This window comes from Aythya ferina (genome assembly GCF_964211825.1).
Source record: "Aythya ferina genome assembly, chromosome: 24".
NCBI lineage: Eukaryota > Metazoa > Chordata > Aves > Anseriformes > Anatidae > Aythya > Aythya ferina.
The window spans coordinates 538,871-554,338 of NC_140322.1; the positions used below are offsets into that span (position 1 = coordinate 538,871).

Below are 15,468 nucleotides of genomic sequence, written 5' to 3' on the forward strand. Positions count from 1 at the left end.
CAGCTGCCAGGGCCCCGCCGCCGTGCCCGCTCCGGGGGGGCCGAGCCGTGGCGGGGGAGGGCGGGCGGGGGGGCGGGGGCCGTGGCCGTGCAAACACGGGGCTGTTTGCTCAGCGCCGCCGGCACCGGGGCCGCCTATAAAGGGGCGGCTGCGGGCGGCGGGGGCAGACCGGGAGCGGCACGGCCGGACCCCGAGCACGCAGCGGCGGCAGCCACAGCCACAGCGGGTCCCGGCTCCCAGCTCCCAGCCCTCCCGTTCTCCGGTCCCGGTGCCGCCGCCCCCCCCATGCCGCGCTGCCCGGTGCCGCCGCCGCCCCGCGAGGCCGCCCGGGGCCAGGTACGGGAGGGGCGGGGCGGGGAGGGGCGGGGCGGGGGGAGCGGTGCGCGCCGCCGCCACGTGACCGCCCCGCCCCCCGCGCTGGGACACGTGACGGCGCGGTCACGTGGGGGGCGGCAGCCATGGCGGCGGCGCGGAGACTGCTGCTGAGCCGCTGGGCAGGGGCCAGGCGGCCGGTGCGGGGCGGGGACGGGACCGGGACCGGGACCGGGGATGGGGATGGGAACACGGGAACGGGACTGGGACAGGCACAGGGGAATGGGACGGGAACCGGGGATCTGGAACCGGGAAGAGGACCGGGACCGGGAGTGGGGTAGAGTCAAGGGACCGGGACGGGGTCGGGCCCCGGCCCCGCTCCGCTCCGCTCACGCCGCTCCCGTCCCTGCCCCCAGATCAGCGCCGCGGCCGCCGGCGCCCTCCCGGCCCGCGTGAAGGTGGTGGAGGTCGGGCCCCGCGACGGGCTGCAGAACGAGCAGGTAACGGCGGGCACCGGGCACGGGGCTGACCCCCCCCGGGGCTGACCCCCCCCCGCTGACCCCCCGTTTGCCCGCAGAGCATCGTGCCGACGGCGGTGAAGATCGGTCTGATCGACATGCTGTCCCACACCGGGCTGCCGGTCATCGAGGCCACCAGCTTCGTGTCCCCGCGCTGGGTGCCCCAGGTCAGTGCCCCGGGGGGGCGGCAGTGCAGGGAGCAGACACCCCCCACCCCCCAGGCCTTCAGCACCGTGTCTGTGATGAGGAAGGAGCAGAAAAGCCAGATAAAGGCTTAAAAAAGCCTAAAAAATGTGGTGTTGTGCACCGTACCTTTGCTCCCGGGGGAACAGTGCAGGCTCACATACGGCCGCGTGTTGACCCTGGCCGGGCCGGTGGCTGCCCTTTGGCCCGTCCAAGTGTGCCGTGCTGTGGGCTCTCTAGAGGCCAAATTCCCCCCATTCTGTGTATCGCTGTTCCCGTTCTTAAAAAATGAATTTCAGAAAGTGTTTTCTAACCTGTGGAAGTGGCTGACGAGCGTGTCGACACCATTAGAAATCTGTCGGCGTTCCCTTTGCAGATGGCCGACCACACTGAAGTCATGCAGGGGATCAAGAAGTTGCCTGGTGTCAGTTACCCCGTGCTGACCCCGAACCTGAAAGGATTTCAGGCAGCGGTAAGAGCTCACAGCGTTAACGCTGGCAGCGTCCTGTGCAGGGCTGCCTGTGCAGGAACGTTTCAGCTGGGGTGGAGGCTGGGCAGCCCCTTGCATTCCCGTAGGCAGCAGTTTCATCTTATAGTTCCTTGAGCAAGGAATTGCTCCGCTGGGGGACTAACAGAAACCTGTTGGCTGTGGTAGAGAATACCCCAGGATGTTTTCCTTGAAGTCATTGTAAAAACCAGGCTGTCTCGTGGTTTTGCTGTGGAATGAACTGAGGAAAGAATTAGGTTGCCCAGGGAAGAACTGGGAGGAAAAACTGATTTTATAAAATGGGAGAACTGCAGCGCTGGTCGTGCTGGTTGCTTCTCTTGAAGATAACTTGTCTCACTTTAATGCTTTCTGCTGCAGGTGGCAGCAGGGGCCAAGGAGGTGTCCATCTTTGGAGCAGCGTCTGAGCTCTTCACCAAGAAGAACATCAACTGCTCCATAGAGGAGAGCCTGGAGAGATTCAGCGAAGTGATGAGTGCTGCACGAGCCGCCAGCATTCCTGTCCGGGGGTGAGGAGTCCCACTGTGCATAGAGAGCCCAAAATGCTTCACAGTTTGAGCAGCACGTGGCTATGAGGCTTGTGTAATCTCACTTCAGTTCTCTGGTTAAAAGTTACTTTTTTTTTTTTTTAACTACAGGTATGTTTCCTGTGTCCTTGGGTGTCCCTACGAAGGGAAGATTTCTGCAGCTAAAGTTGCAGAGGTGAGCTGATAAATCGAACCAGAATTTCCGTGAGATTTTTGACTGAGTTATAAAGACATGGGTGGGACCCTGGGGGCTGGAGAACGCATTGAGCCATTTAACCAAAGACGGGGAGGAAGCTGTGAATGCCCCCAGTCCGTGCTGCCACACAGAAGGGTCTGGCTGATGCGGACAGGGGATTCCGGGAGGTGGACCCGGAGTGTTCAGTTCCCAGAGGAACCTCAGCTGTTGTGCTCCAGAGGAGCATGCTCTGCATGGTGGGCATCCAGCCTGGGGGAAAGTCACGATAAAGCTGCCCTCTCAGTACAAGTCTCGGCTTTGGGACAGGTCTCCAAGAAGATGTACTCGATGGGGTGCTACGAGATCTCCCTCGGTGACACCATTGGCATCGGGACCCCGGGGAGCATGAGGGAGATGCTGACAGCAGTCATGAAGGAGGTGCCAGTGGGGGCTCTCGCTGTCCACTGCCACGATACCTACGGGCAGGCTCTTGCCAACATCTTGGTAGCACTTCAGGTAAGCTCCTTACCTTGCAGCATTGCATCCTCCCTCAGGGTTCTTCTGTGCTTGCTTCTGAGCCAGAGGATTCAGGAGCAGGACTGATTTGTCCGTTCATTGAGGGGAGTTTCCTGAGAACGGTTTTGCCTGCAGATGGGTGTGAGCGTGGTCGATGCTTCTGTTGCTGGTCTTGGAGGCTGCCCCTATGCCAAGGGAGCATCGGGAAATGTTGCTACGGAGGACTTGGTGTACATGCTGAACGGCCTGGGCATCCACACGGTAAGCGAGAGCCTCGTGCCTAGCGGCTGTGGGGGTTGCAGAGCTCAGCCTGGAGAGCCCCAGCACAGGAGGTGCAGGCTCTGGGCCTGCTGTGCCACAGCAGCCCCCCCATGCTGGAAGTGCATCCTGGCCCCTTTCCCATGCTGTGTGATCTGATCTGTCAGACTCAAAGCGAGGGCCTTGCCTTGGCACCCTGCAGCCTCCCTCGGCCCCTGCTGCTCTGTCCCAGCAGTGCCAGTACGTACTGGGCAGCGCTGGCACCAACAGCCCTGCTGTCTCTTGTTCCCTGAAGGGCGTGGACCTGCAGAAGCTGATGGACACGGGAACGTTCATTTGCAACGCGCTGAACAGGAGAACCAACTCCAAGGTGTCCCAGGCCTCCTGCAGGCTGTGACGCGGGACCAGGCGTGGCCGTGGGGTGTGCAGAAAGTGCAGCCCTGGGGCCGGCCGAGCCTCCCTTGTGTGCCGCTACCTCCTCCGTGTGCCTTGGACTCAGCCCCGAGAGCAGCCGCTGGGCGCTGCGAAGGAACGGACACGGGCATGGACACGGACACGGGCACTGCCCCACTGAGCCCTCAGACATGTCCAGCAGGGCAGAGACGGCCGCGCCCTGCCTCGGTTGGGGAGCAGGGCCCAGGGCCCGGCCCCGGGCGGCCTCCGGTGCCCCCGCAGCGCGGGGCCGAGCAGCTGCTGAGGCGCCTCCAGGCCCGGGCACCCCGCGGCCTCCTCAGGCTGCACGGGAAGGACCGGGGGGGGTTGGGGCAGGGCCCCGCTGTCCGCGGTCGGCGCTGTGCGCGGTGTTGGTGGCAATAAAGCTCCGGTGCCCCCGCGGTGCCGCTCCCGGCCCGGCTCCCGCTGCTGTCTGGGGGGGGCGGCGACGGGGACGGGGACTCCGCGGCCGTTTCCGGTTCCGGCCGCCAGGGGGCGCTGCGGGGCCTCGCTGCCACCGCCGGGCCGGGTCCTCCGCGCATGCGCCCCCCGCGCGCCCCGTGGCGGTGCCACGTTGCCATGGAGAGCGGGGGGGGGAGGGGGGGGCGGCCGGGCCTTAAAGGGGCCGCGCCCGGCACCGGGAGGGGGGGAAAGGGACGGGGCTGGCCCCGGGGGGGGCGTGGGGACGGTGAGGGGGGCGGGGCGGGGGGGGGTCCGTGCAGCGCCGTGGGCGGCCCCGCTCCGCCCCCGGCCCCGCCCCGTTTGGTGCCGGCGGGGTCGGGACGTGGCGGCCATGGCGGAGCCCGTGCTGGTCACCGGCGGCGCCGGGTTCATCGGCAGCCACTGCGTGCTGCAGCTCGCACAGGCGGGCTACGAGCCCGTGGTGGTGGACAACCTGCACAACGCCATCGCAGGTGCGGCGCGGGCACCCCCGGTACCCCCGGGACCCCCCGGTTCCCCCCCCGGCACCACCGGGACCCCCCCCGTTACCTTCCCCTCCCATCGCCTCTCCCCCGTTTCCCCCGGTACCCCCCTCGTGTTACCTCCTCTCCCCGTTACCCCCCCGTTACCTTCCCGGAACCCCTCCGTTACCCCCGGTACCCCCCCGGTACCCCCATTGCCCCCCCGTCCCCCCCCGTCCCCCCATGTTACCTCCCCCCACTGTTCCCCCCGTTACCCCCGTTCCTCCCCAGTGCCCCCCCGTTACCCTCTGTTACCCCATTACCTTCCCATTACACCCCCATTTCCCTCCCGTTACCCCCCCGGTGTCCCCCCATTACACTCCCATTGCCCCATTTCCCCCCTTTCCCCCCCCACTACCTCCCCATTACCCCCCCGGTACCCCCCCGGTACCCCTCTGCTACCCCGTCACCTTCCCATTACTCCCCCATTTCCCCTGTTACCCACCATTACCCCCTCATTGCCTCCCTGTTACCCCCAGTTACCCCATTGCCCCCGTTACCCTATTCCCCCCCCCATTGCCCCCCCGTTACCTCCCGCCGCCCCCAGGCCCGGACGGGTTCCCCGAGAGCCTTCGCCGCGTTCAGCTCCTGGCCCGCCGCCCCATCGCCTTCCACGAGCTCGATGTCACCGACGAGGCCGCGCTGCAGGAGCTCTTCAGCAAGGTGGGGTGGGGGCGCGGGGGGCTCAGGGGGGCTGCGGGCACCAAACGCCCCCTGGGGCTGCCGGGGAAGGCTCCGGGGGGGGCACCGGGTGGCCGCTGCCTCTTGGGGGGGCTTTGTCCCTTTGGGGCAGACCCCTCCCCGCATCCCACAGCCGTGGGGCCGCAGTGGGACCCCCCCTGGGGGCTGCCCCACGGCCCTCAGGCGGTGCCTCCCCCCCCCCCCCAGCACCGCTTCTCGGCCGTGGTGCACTTCGCGGGGCTGAAGGCCGTGGGCGAGTCCGTGCAGCAGCCGCTGGAGTATTACCGGGTGAACCTCACCGGCACCATCCGCCTGCTGGAGGTGAGCCGAGGCAGCGCCACGTGGCCGGGCCGGGTGCGGAGCCGGCAGCCTCAGCAGCGGCCGGTGCCCTCCCGCAGGCCATGAAAGCCCACGGCGTGAAGAACATCGTGTTCAGCAGCTCCGCCACCGTCTACGGGGACCCCAAGTACCTGCCGCTGGATGAGAAGCACCCGGTCGGAGGCTGCACCAACCCCTACGGCAAATCCAAGTACTTCATCGAGGAGATGATTCGAGACGTCTGCAAGGCAGACAAGGTGAGGAGCTGCTGCGGGGACCCCGGGGCTGCGACCTGGGGGGTTTCTACCCCAAAAGGGGCTGGGGCTGGGGCTGCTCAGAGACCTGCAGCCCCGTCCGTGCGCTCCCCTAGGACTGGAACGCCGTGCTCCTGCGCTACTTCAACCCTATCGGTGCCCACGAGTCCGGCATGATCGGGGAAGATCCTCAGGGCATCCCCAACAACCTCATGCCCTACGTGGCGCAGGTGGCAGTGGGGCGCCGCGAGTTCCTGAGCGTGTTTGGGAATGACTACGAGACCATCGACGGAACCGGTGCGTCCCCACAGGGCAGGGCCGGGGGGGGGGGGGGCAGAGCCAACCCCTCCCGGGGCAGAGCCTCGCGCTCACCGCCTGTCCCGGCAGGTGTCAGGGATTACATCCACGTCGTGGATTTGGCCCAGGGCCATATCGCCGCGCTGAAGAAGCTGAAGGAGAACTGCGGCTGCAAGGTACCGGGACCGGGGCTGGGCCTGGGCCGGGCTCTCGGCCCCGGGTGGGAGGAGAGGGACCCAGACCCCCTCCCAGCCCCCCCGGCGGGAGCTGATGAGCCCCCCCCTCGTCCTCCTGCCAGGTCTACAACCTCGGCACCGGCACCGGCTACTCGGTGCTGCAGATGGTCCGCGCCATGGAGAAAGCCTCGGGGAGGGAGGTAAGGGCTGAGCGCAGGCTGTGGGGCTCCATCACCACCCCCAGCCCCCCCCCCTGCCTGCAGCAGTGCCCCCCCCCGCGGAGCCCCCAGCCCCACGGTGCTGCTGTCCCTCCCTGCAGATCAAGTACAAGATCACGGGCCGGCGGGAGGGCGACGTGGCCTCGTGCTACGCCAACCCCGAGCTTGCCGAGCGCGAGCTGGGCTGGAAGGCGGCCTTCGGCCTGGACAAGATGTGTAAGAGCCCCCCCCCCCCTCACTGCGCCCCCCTCCCCACCGCGCTGTGCCCCCCTCCCCGTCTCTCACTGCCTCTCTCCCCCCGGTGCAGGCGAGGACCTGTGGCGGTGGCAGCTGCAGAACCCCACGGGCTTCAGCAAGAACTGAGCCCTGCCGCGGGGCTCCCCCAGCCCGGGTGCGGGTCCTGCTCCCCCCCACCTGCCCCACACCCAGGGCAGGGGGGCAGGAGCGGCCGCGGGCTCCCCCCTTCCTCCTCTTCCTCCTCCTCCTCCTCCTTTCCCCCCAGGTCCTCAGCAGCTCAGGGAGCGGCCCCACAGGCGCGAGGCCCCCAGGGCACCAAATCCCCTCCTGGAAGTGCCCCGGGGGGGCTCCTGGGGGCCCAGCAAGGAGGCGGCGCTGGGCTGGGACCAGAAAGCGCCCAGGAAGCCGCCCAAACAGTGCCAAGGGTGAGGCTCAGGAAAGGGCACGAGGCGGGGGCCGGGCGGTGCTGCCCACCCTCAGCTGCCCCCGTCCCCCTCGGCCAGCCCCAGGGGGCCACCACGGGGCCCCCCCTCCAGCCCCGGGGCCCTGCTGGCTGCCGGGGGCCTCCTCGTCCTTCTCCTGCCCTCCCCTGTGGTGTTGGGGACCAACTCTCACCTCCCGGGTGCGCTGGTGGGGCCCGAGGAGCCCCTGCCCACGGCTGGGGGGGCTCCGGGGGCTCCTTCTGCTGCTGCGGGGCCCGAGAAGCTGCGGGAATCACGGTGCCAAAGGGACCAGGCTGAGCTCTGCGGGCAAATCCGGATCCTATTTATTAGGGCAGCAGCCAGCCCGGCGCGCTGCCCCTTCGATTCATAACTTATGGTAAATTATGAGTCCAGCTTTTGATTTGTTGCTGAATAAACTTTCTTACTTTCTGAGGCAGCTCGGGGCCGGGGGGCACGGGGGGAGCTGCGGGAGGGGCACCGAGGGGGCGCGGGGGACAAAAGGCACGGAGCTGGGAGAGGTTTCTGGTTTATTGAACCGTGTCTGACGCTGTGGAACACACACAAAAACCCCAAACATGTACAAGGAAGACGAGGAGGGGAGGGGGAAAAAAAAAAAAGGGGGGGGGGCAGGAGGGGAGAAGAAAGCGGTGGTGAGGAATGGAGGAGCCGCCCCCCTCCCGTGGTCCCAGCACGGCTCCTGGTCCCAGGTGGGTTTATTTGGGGGGGGGGAGCTGTGGTCCCGTCCCTGCCAGCCCCTCGCTGCCCCCCCGGGGCTGCAGCAGCTCCACACAAAGCCGAGGAGGTGCCAGCCCCCAGCCCCCAGCCCCCAGCCCCCAGCCCAAGCACGGGGAGGGGCCGCGCTCCCCCCGCTGCCAGCAGCAGCTTTGCTGGTTTGAGACTTCCCCGGGGAAACGAAGCCCGAAACAACCCAGGAAATTGGGGGGAGGGGGGGGGGGGGGTCGGGCAGAGCCGGCTCCCCGGACAGGGGGGGATTGATTCGCTGGAGCCCCCCCAACGCCCTCACCCCCCGGAGGTGCCTGCCTGGTCCTGACAGGGCCCGGGCATCGCCCCCCAGAGCCGGGGGGCACAGCAGAGCCGCGGCCCCCAGCCCCGGGGGGCTTTTTTCTCTTTTTATTTTTGTTAAAAGACATTTCCAGCTCCAGCCCCGCGGGGCCCAGCGGTGCCGTGGGCTCAGCCCAGGGAGGAGAGGTGAGAGGAGAGGAGAGGTGAGGGGCAGCAGCGCCGCTCAGCAGCGAGAGGGAGGGCAGGGGGCAGCCGGGAGCCCCCCCGGAGCCCCCCGAGGGCTGCCACGGACCCCCAGCCCGGGCGGCCGCTCCCAGCCAGCTGGGTGAGGGGCTCGGCCCCGGGCAGCCGCTGATTGTTCGCGGGGAGCCAACGGGGCCACAGCCTCGGCACGGGCATGGGGCAGCCCCCCGGGAGGGCTGGGAGCCACGGCCAGGAGCCCCCCCTCGCCTCTCCCCTGCCCCCAGCCAGCCCCGGCTCCGAGGGGAAGGAGAAAGAAGTAGCAGCAAGAGAGGGCAGGGAGCTGGCCGGGGGCACCGAGCTGGGCACAGGGAGGGGGAGAAGCCCCCAGCCCCCCCCCAGGGCTGAGGAGAAGATTGTAAAAGCAACGAGAGAAGGAGGAGGAGGAGGAAGGTGATTATCTGCAGGGCTGCAGGGCGAGCCCGGGGCAGTGTGCGTGTGCGACAGGGCCGGGGCCGGAGCCCCGCAGACACCTCCCTGCCAGCCCGGGGCAGAGCCTCTCCCTGGGCCTTGGGGCAGTGGCAGGAGAGTCCCGGGTTCCTGAGCTCTGACCCAAAACCTGCGAGGCACCTGAGCGAGGCTGAGGGCAGAGGAGGAGCCCCCGAGGGTGCCTGGCCCTGCCCCGCGCCCCCGCTGCCCCTAACACTGGTACAAAAGAAAACAAATAACAAAAAAAATCTCACCCGGCCCCTGCCCGGCAGTGCCTGAACGGGAACCCCCCCCCCGACACCACCGGCAGTGAGAGGAGCAGAGGGGAGGCCACCGGAGCCGCACCTCAAAGAGCTCCGGGCTCGGCGGGGAGGGACGGGCACCCCCGGGCACCAGGAGCGGGGTCGGGGGGTGCCGGGGGGGTGCCGGGGGGGTGCCGGGGGTGCCATGGCTTCCGTGTGCAGCGGTCGGGTCCCGGGGGGCAGAGCGGTGGCCTCGGCGTCCTCCCCTGCGACCGCCTGGGGCGGCTCCGCTCAGATCCGGGGCAGCAGCTTCTCGATGAACTCCTTCACCGCCAGCATCTCCTGCGAGTGCACGGCCCGGGCTGGGGGCTTCGGGGCTTCGGGGGCTGGGCTCGGCCGGGCCCCACCCGGCTGGGAGCCCTCCCCCACCCCCGGCAGCCCCCTCCCGTCCTGTCCCCTCCCCTCCCCTGGGCACTGACCTGCGGGCAGGAGCTGTGCATCACCCCGGGGTAGGTTTTGAACTGCACCTTGGCGGGGGTGACGACGGATTTCAGCTTCTCGGCCGTGAGGGCCCCGAAGCGCACGGGGATCATGGGGTCCAGCTCCCCGTGGCACTGCAGGATGGCGATGTCCTTGTTCACCCCGCTGCTCGCCGCCTGCCGCCAGGGAGAGAGAGGGAAAGGGGGGTGGGACGAAGCCCCCGCCGCGGGCAGCGCCCGCCTCCAGCTCCGGAGAGCCGAGGGGAGCCCCCACACCCCAAAACAGAGCCGGGGGGGCAGCGCAGGTACCTGCGGGAAGGCTTTGTGCAGAGGGAGCCAGCAGCTGAGCGCCACGATGCCGGCCAGCTGGTGCTGGCAGGTGAGCGCCGTGTAGAGGGACAGCGCGCCGCCCTGCAGCGGGACGGGGGTGTCAGCGACCCCCCAGGGCTCTGGGAAGGGAGGAGGGGGCCGAGCTCCCCCCCCGCAGCCCCACTCACCTGCGAGAAGCCCCCCAGGATGATGCGGTTGGCTGGGATCCCGTTCTTCATCTCGTGCTCGATGATTGCTTTAACTGGGCATGGCAGAGAGATAAAGGAGAGGTACATGGGGGAGGTGCTGAGGGGCACCCCGCTGCTCCCCGCTCCCCCCCCCCAAACCCCTTACTGTTTTCTGCAGCTTTCTTGATCCCAGCTTCGTCCTCGGGCGCGTCCGGAGTCAGACCCATCAGGTCAAACCTGGGGGGAGCAGCGGGGTCAGCCCCGAACCAGCACAGGGGCAGGAGGGAGCTGGGGTTCTGCCCTTCCCAGCCCCTGCAGGAGGTTGGGTTTCGGCTCTTCAGTCCCATCCCTCACTCCCCAAAACACCCCCAAAGGCTCCCTCCCGCTCCGGGAGACCCCCCCAGCACTGACCAGGAGGGCATCACCATCTTCATGTTGAGGGTTACGGGGATCCGGGGCCTGCAGGGACAGAAGTTGGGGGGGGTCAGCTCCAAGGTCAGAGAAACAAACGGGGGCAGGGGCCGCAGGACGTCTGCCCCAGGGGCTGCAGGGAGCACCCGCAGGTCCCTGGGGGATCCCCCAAGGCCCCCCGAGCCCCTGGCCAAGCACTTACGCGTGCGGGCAGATGTATTTCACGTAGGGGAGGCGGATGGAGGAGAGGGCATCGGCCCAGCTGTGCCTGGGGGGAGAGAGAGGAGAAGGGAGATCAGGGCTGGCCTGAGCACTCTGGAGGACGCTGGCGAATTTGAGGGGTTTCCCCCAGGACAGCTTTTCTCCAAGGCTGCCAACGCCCGGCCCTGACGCTGCTGTAGTGGCTCCAACCCCCCCCAACAGCCCGGAGCCCCCAGGAGCCCCCAGCCCAGCCCTCAGCAGCAGGGCAGAGGCAGAGCCCAGCAGCCGGAGGCAGAGGAGCTGCCACCAGCGAGGGAGGAGCGGGGACAACCCCCCTGTGCAGGGAGCAGCCTTTTGTTCCTGCCAGCTCCCAGCCCTCCCAGGCACGGGAACGCTGTGGTGTTATCTGCTCATCCTAACGAGCACAGGAAGTCCCCACGGGGGGCTGCCAGCGTCATAAATGTTCCAGCTGAGTGCAGGCAGCCGCCGGGCAGAGGGTCCCCGTTAGGGATCGGGTCAGAGCCCTGTTAGGGATCGGTTGGGCTGCGGAGGCTGAGATCAGAGCCCCGGCCCCGAGCTGCCCCCAGGCCCACCCCCAGCACGCCGCAGCTCCGGCAGCACTCACCCCGTGTCTCCCAGGCCGTGTAGGAAAATGACCTGAAAATTAAGCAGAAAAACAAAAGAATGAGCTGGCGTGCCGGGAGAGAGGCAGGGGTGCTGCAGGATGTGGCAAAAGGCCACGCAGTCACTAATTAGCAGAGCCTCAGGCAGCAATTAGCCGGAGCTGGTGACACGTCCGGGCAGCTCTGAGCATCACGGGCGGAACCGGCACAGCAGCACCAGCACCGCGCCCCCCCCCTGCCCACCACAACCCCACAGAGCCCATCCTCCAGTGCCCCCAGTGCTCCCAGTGCCCCCAGTGCCCGCTGCCTCTGCACTGGGCCAGGCCCCAGCTCCCACCCAGGGGTCGGCCGCCCCCTCCCCCTCCCCCCCCCTGCCCCGGGCCCCTCTCGGCAGCTCCCGGAGGCCCCGGGCCCCCCCCCCCGCCCCCCGCAGCGCCCCGCTCACCGCGGCCGTCTCCCGCTCTGCCCCTGAGACAGTGACGGCGTCGGCGAGCAGGGGGACAGACATGTTGTTGCCGCACATACACCGAGACGGGCGGCCACACCGGCACCTGCGGGACGGGGGCGCGGCTGAGGCCGGGGAACGGCCCCGGGACGGCCCCGCTCCAGCGGCACCCCCCGAGCGCCCCCCGCAGCGCGGCCCCGAGCCCCGGAGCCCCCCCGCTCCCGGCCGCCCCCCCCGTGCCCCCCCCTCCCCTCCCCTCCCCCCTTTCCCTCCTCCCCCCGCCCGGGGCTGCCCCGGTCCCGGCAGGGCCCAGCCCCGGGGGGGGCCCGGCCCGGCCCGGCCGCAGCTGCCGGCCCCGCTCGCGGCGCCCCGGGCCCGTTGTGAGGGGTGTGGGGGGAGGGGGGGAGTGGGGGCAGCGCCGCTCCCGTGCCCGCCGCCCCCCGGTGCCCCCTCCGCGCCCCCGCCCCCCCCCGCACCTCGGCCCGGGCCCCGCCGCGCTCCCGGCTCGCCGCCGCGCTCCCACCGGAACTTCCGCCCGCAGCGCGGCGGAAGTGACGCACCAACCCCCCCTGGGCGCGGCCATCTTGGCCCCCGGGCCCCGCCCCCAGCCAGCACCGGCAGCACCGGGACCCCCCCGGGATCCCCCCGGTCCCCTCCGCCCCCCTCCCGGCCCCCCCCACCCCCACCCCGCCGCGCGCGGGAGACGAGGCCACAGCGGCGGCTCCGAGCCCGGTTCCTTTATTGGCAGCGAGGGGGGGGCGGCACCGGGGCCGGTACCGGGCCCCCCCCCCCCCCTCCCCTCCCCCGGCCGCTAGGAGATGAGGTGCGCCTGGGGGGTGACCTGCTGCAGCCGGTGGTCGGCCGGGTTGGGCGCCGCCTCGTAGCTGCAGATCGTCACCTCCTGCCGGGCCGCCTGCGGGGACATGGCCGGGAGGCACCGACACACCGGACACACCGGCACCCCCGGACCCACCAGCACCCAGCGCTGCCCCCCACCTGCTGCCCACCCCCGGCCCGCACCCCTCGCCGTGCCACCCGCCCCCTCCTCAGCCAGAGCCCGCTGTGAGCTGTGCCTCCAAGCTCCCCTTACCCCAGGAGCCCCCCTTACAGCTCCCCCCTTACAGCAGTTGCCCCACTCAGGCTCCCCCCTTACACCAGGAGCCCCCTCACGGCTCCCCCCTCACACCCCGAGCCCAGCCCTGCCCTCACCTACCTCTGTCCAGTCTCCCTTGAGGCCTATATAAAATATTTTTGTTGTCTCTGCCCCGAAGTTCTTCGGGAAGTGGATGGAGAGGTGGCTCACGCTGGAGAAACGGGCAACTCTGCAAGGAAAGGCGGCCTGAAAAGCTCTGCCTACAGGCACAGGTAGAGGCACAGGCACAGGCACAGGCACAGGCTGTGTGTGCTGTGCTGCCGCCTCCTCCCCGCGTGAGGCCCTGGCCCCAGCTGGGCTCTGAGCATCGCTCCCACCACATCCAAGTCAGACCTGGGGGCAAACGAGGGAGGGGGCAGGAGGAGGGAGCAGCTTCCCTCGTCCTTGGGGTGCGCAGGTATCACCCCGGGCAGCGATGAGCTGTCACTGGGGGCAGGACACTGGGACAGTTCTGCTCCCCACAGAGCCTGGGCCATGAGCCATAAGCAGGGGGCACCACCGTGCTGTGGGAGGATCTGCCACGCCTGGGGACCGCAGCTCTCACCCGACAAGGGCAGGACAGAGCCAGGGGAGAAAAATTCTGTGGTGGGCAGCAGGGAGCTGCAAGGGAGGGAACTGCCCCTGCTGACACTTTGCTGAAGCCCAGTGACTCGTCAGTGGGCTGCAAGGGGGCAACACCCGCCCGCCCGCCCCCGTACTTGGTGGGGTACTCCAGCTCGCCCGTGGGGTCCCGGTTCAGGCTGAACATCTGGTCCGGTTCCCTGGCTGCATCATCGAAGGACATGTGAGGAATGTTCTTGAACCTGGGGAGAGAGGAAGGAAGGCCAGGAAGTTATTAAGTGCACATCAACTAATTGGTTTCCTCCCCGTTCATTAGCACTACCCGGACTCTTCTCCACAGTAACCCGCCGGACTTGCTCTGCCTACTACAGGAGGAATTACCAACGCCACCACAATGCATCATCATGTTCCAGAACACTCACTGCCCTGCAGAAATACCCAGCCAGAGAGCAAGGAGCAAAGCTGAGGAGACGCAGATGTCAGCACACGTGGGAACGTGAAGGAGCCCAGGCTCTGGTACGGGGGAGCGGCCGCCCCAGTACGGGGCTGGGCACCAGTTCCTGCTCCTCAGCTGGTAGCGAGTTACAGCCGAGCGCAGCGCTGGCATTTTTGGTTGTTACAAAGGAGTAAAAGAGACCAAGAGCAGGACCAGGAGCCTCTTGCTCCGTTCCCATGTGCAAAACAAGCCCTGACGGCGCTTCACATCCATGTTTGTGGCACAGTGAAGGGCAACAACTTGACAGTGGTGACCCCCCCCCCCAAGCAAGAACGGCATGCTCAGTGCTCGTTCATAAGGAAAAAAAAAGCAGCAGTGAGGAGCCCCCCCCTGCAGGAACTAAGGCAGGGCTGGGCAGAGCCCCGCAGGCCTCACCTGGGGCAGGACACTGCCACGGCCCTCCCCTCCTGCAGCATGACCCTTCCCCTCCCCGGCCCATTCACCCTCCTGCAGCCCAGCAGCTGGTCCCCTGTGGGCACGCAGGCAGCGTTATGCCTATCAATTTCTAACGTTTTGCCTATTGGTTTCTAATCCCAATTAGCGCTCCTTTTCTGGAGCAATGCTCAGCGAGCAGCCGCGGTGGCCCCGTGCAGGTCCTGGCTCCGTTCTCAGCCCCCCCGTGCCGGGGGTCTCCCTGGCAGCGCCCACCCTCGGGACTTACAGCCGCATCTCCGCCGGGTGCGAGCCGTCGTCCTCGCCCATGACGATGACGCCTTTCAGCTTGACGTTGCCGGTGAACCTGGGGGGAGACGCGGGGGGTCTCGGCGCTGCCCCCCCGTGCCCCCCACCCTGCCTGGTCCTGCCGGGCCCGCACTCACGGCACGTTGAAGAGCAGCTCCGCGTCCTCATCGCTCTCCACGAACTGCGGGGACAGGAGCGGGGCGGGGCGGGGGGGGGGGGCTCATAACGGGACCCGGGCACGGCGCAGCCCCGGGACCCCCCTCCCGGGACCCCCCCTCCCGGCCCGGCCGCACCTTGGTGCGGTCCCCGCGCTCCTCCCAGGCGCGGAAGACGAGGGCCCCGCTGCCGTCGCGCCGCTCGTTGAGGCAGTGCAGGCGCTGCCGGTCGATCCGCAGGTGCAGCCCCCAGCCCGCGCCCCCCGCCCCGCCGCCCCCCTCCCCGCAGCAGCAGCAGCGCCCGGGGCCGTGCGCGGGACCCTGCGCCATGGCCACGCCCCGCCCACACCGAGCCCCGCCCACAGCAAAACCACGCCCACCCCTGCCACGCCCCGCCCACCACCGCACTCACCCCGCCCACCGCCTCCACGCCCCCATCCTAAACCCCGCCCACCGCACGCCCCGCCCACCCCACAAACCCCGCCCATTCCCGTTTCCACGCCCACCCCGTGAGGCCCCGCCCCCTCCCTGCCCCCCCCGCAGCCCCCCTGCCCCCGGGGCAGGGCCCCGAGCAGAGCCCGGCCCCGGCCGCCCCCAGCCCCCCCCCGAGCCCCCTCCGGCTGCCCCCCGGGCAGGTCCCAGCCCCCAGCAGGCCCCCACCCGTTACAGGACACAATTTGGGGGCTTCCCCTCTGCCCGGGGGGGCCGGCTCCCCCCCGTCACAGCCCCACGCATCCTGAATCCATCCTGAACCCCCCCCGGTGCCCCCCGGCACCCCCAGGGCCAGGGCGCTCACCCCGCCCGTCCTCGCAGAGCTCCT

The 15,468-nt window shown here is 68.9% G+C and overlaps 4 protein-coding genes across 6 annotated transcripts; 2 read left to right on the top strand and 2 right to left on the bottom strand.

The window, feature by feature from the left end:
* Positions 1-162: 162 nt before the first annotated feature.
* On the top strand, positions 163-3,840 carry HMGCL (3-hydroxy-3-methylglutaryl-CoA lyase). 2 transcript variants are annotated; one of them, XM_084497011.1, is made up of 9 exons: positions 163-336; positions 729-812; positions 890-997; positions 1,390-1,485; positions 1,879-2,027; positions 2,157-2,220; positions 2,548-2,736; positions 2,872-2,997; positions 3,290-3,840. In XM_084497011.1, the coding sequence occupies exons 1-9, from the start codon at positions 286-288 to the stop codon at positions 3,389-3,391; spliced, it is 969 nt and encodes a 322-aa protein (XP_084353137.1). In that variant the 5' UTR covers positions 163-285; the 3' UTR covers positions 3,392-3,840. The 2 variants fall into 2 exon arrangements, with proteins under 2 accessions (XP_084353137.1, XP_084353136.1); XM_084497010.1 differs by lacking the exon at positions 163-336 and adding an exon at positions 438-512.
* Positions 3,841-4,184: 344 nt separating this feature from the next.
* GALE (UDP-galactose-4-epimerase) lies at positions 4,185-7,448 on the top strand. The gene is made up of 9 exons (XM_084497012.1): positions 4,185-4,340; positions 4,936-5,051; positions 5,277-5,390; positions 5,468-5,644; positions 5,758-5,938; positions 6,029-6,114; positions 6,237-6,314; positions 6,434-6,548; positions 6,640-7,448. Exons 1-9 carry the CDS (start codon positions 4,220-4,222, stop codon positions 6,693-6,695), a joined length of 1,044 nt encoding a protein of 347 aa, XP_084353138.1. The 5' UTR covers positions 4,185-4,219; the 3' UTR covers positions 6,696-7,448.
* A 74-nt stretch (positions 7,449-7,522) lies between these two features.
* Positions 7,523-12,508, bottom strand: LYPLA2 (lysophospholipase 2). 2 transcript variants are annotated; one of them, XM_084497014.1, is made up of 10 exons: positions 12,444-12,508; positions 11,603-11,708; positions 11,160-11,191; positions 10,536-10,601; positions 10,334-10,381; positions 10,089-10,159; positions 9,923-9,996; positions 9,735-9,836; positions 9,426-9,602; positions 7,523-9,288 (listed from the first exon to the last, which is right to left on the bottom strand). In XM_084497014.1, exons 2-10 carry the CDS (start codon positions 11,678-11,680, stop codon positions 9,238-9,240), a joined length of 699 nt encoding a protein of 232 aa, XP_084353140.1. In that variant the 5' UTR covers positions 11,681-11,708; positions 12,444-12,508; the 3' UTR covers positions 7,523-9,237. The 2 variants fall into 2 exon arrangements, with proteins under 2 accessions (XP_084353140.1, XP_084353139.1); XM_084497013.1 differs by lacking the exon at positions 12,444-12,508 and adding an exon at positions 12,079-12,141.
* Positions 12,325-14,978, bottom strand: PITHD1 (PITH domain containing 1; the record flags this gene model as incomplete). The annotated part of the gene is made up of 6 exons (XM_084497015.1): positions 12,325-12,515; positions 12,816-12,924; positions 13,454-13,558; positions 14,474-14,551; positions 14,631-14,674; positions 14,787-14,978. The coding sequence occupies 6 exons, from the start codon at positions 14,976-14,978 to the stop codon at positions 12,414-12,416; spliced, it is 630 nt and encodes a 209-aa protein (XP_084353141.1). The 3' UTR covers positions 12,325-12,413.
* Positions 14,979-15,468: the final 490 nt, after the last annotated feature.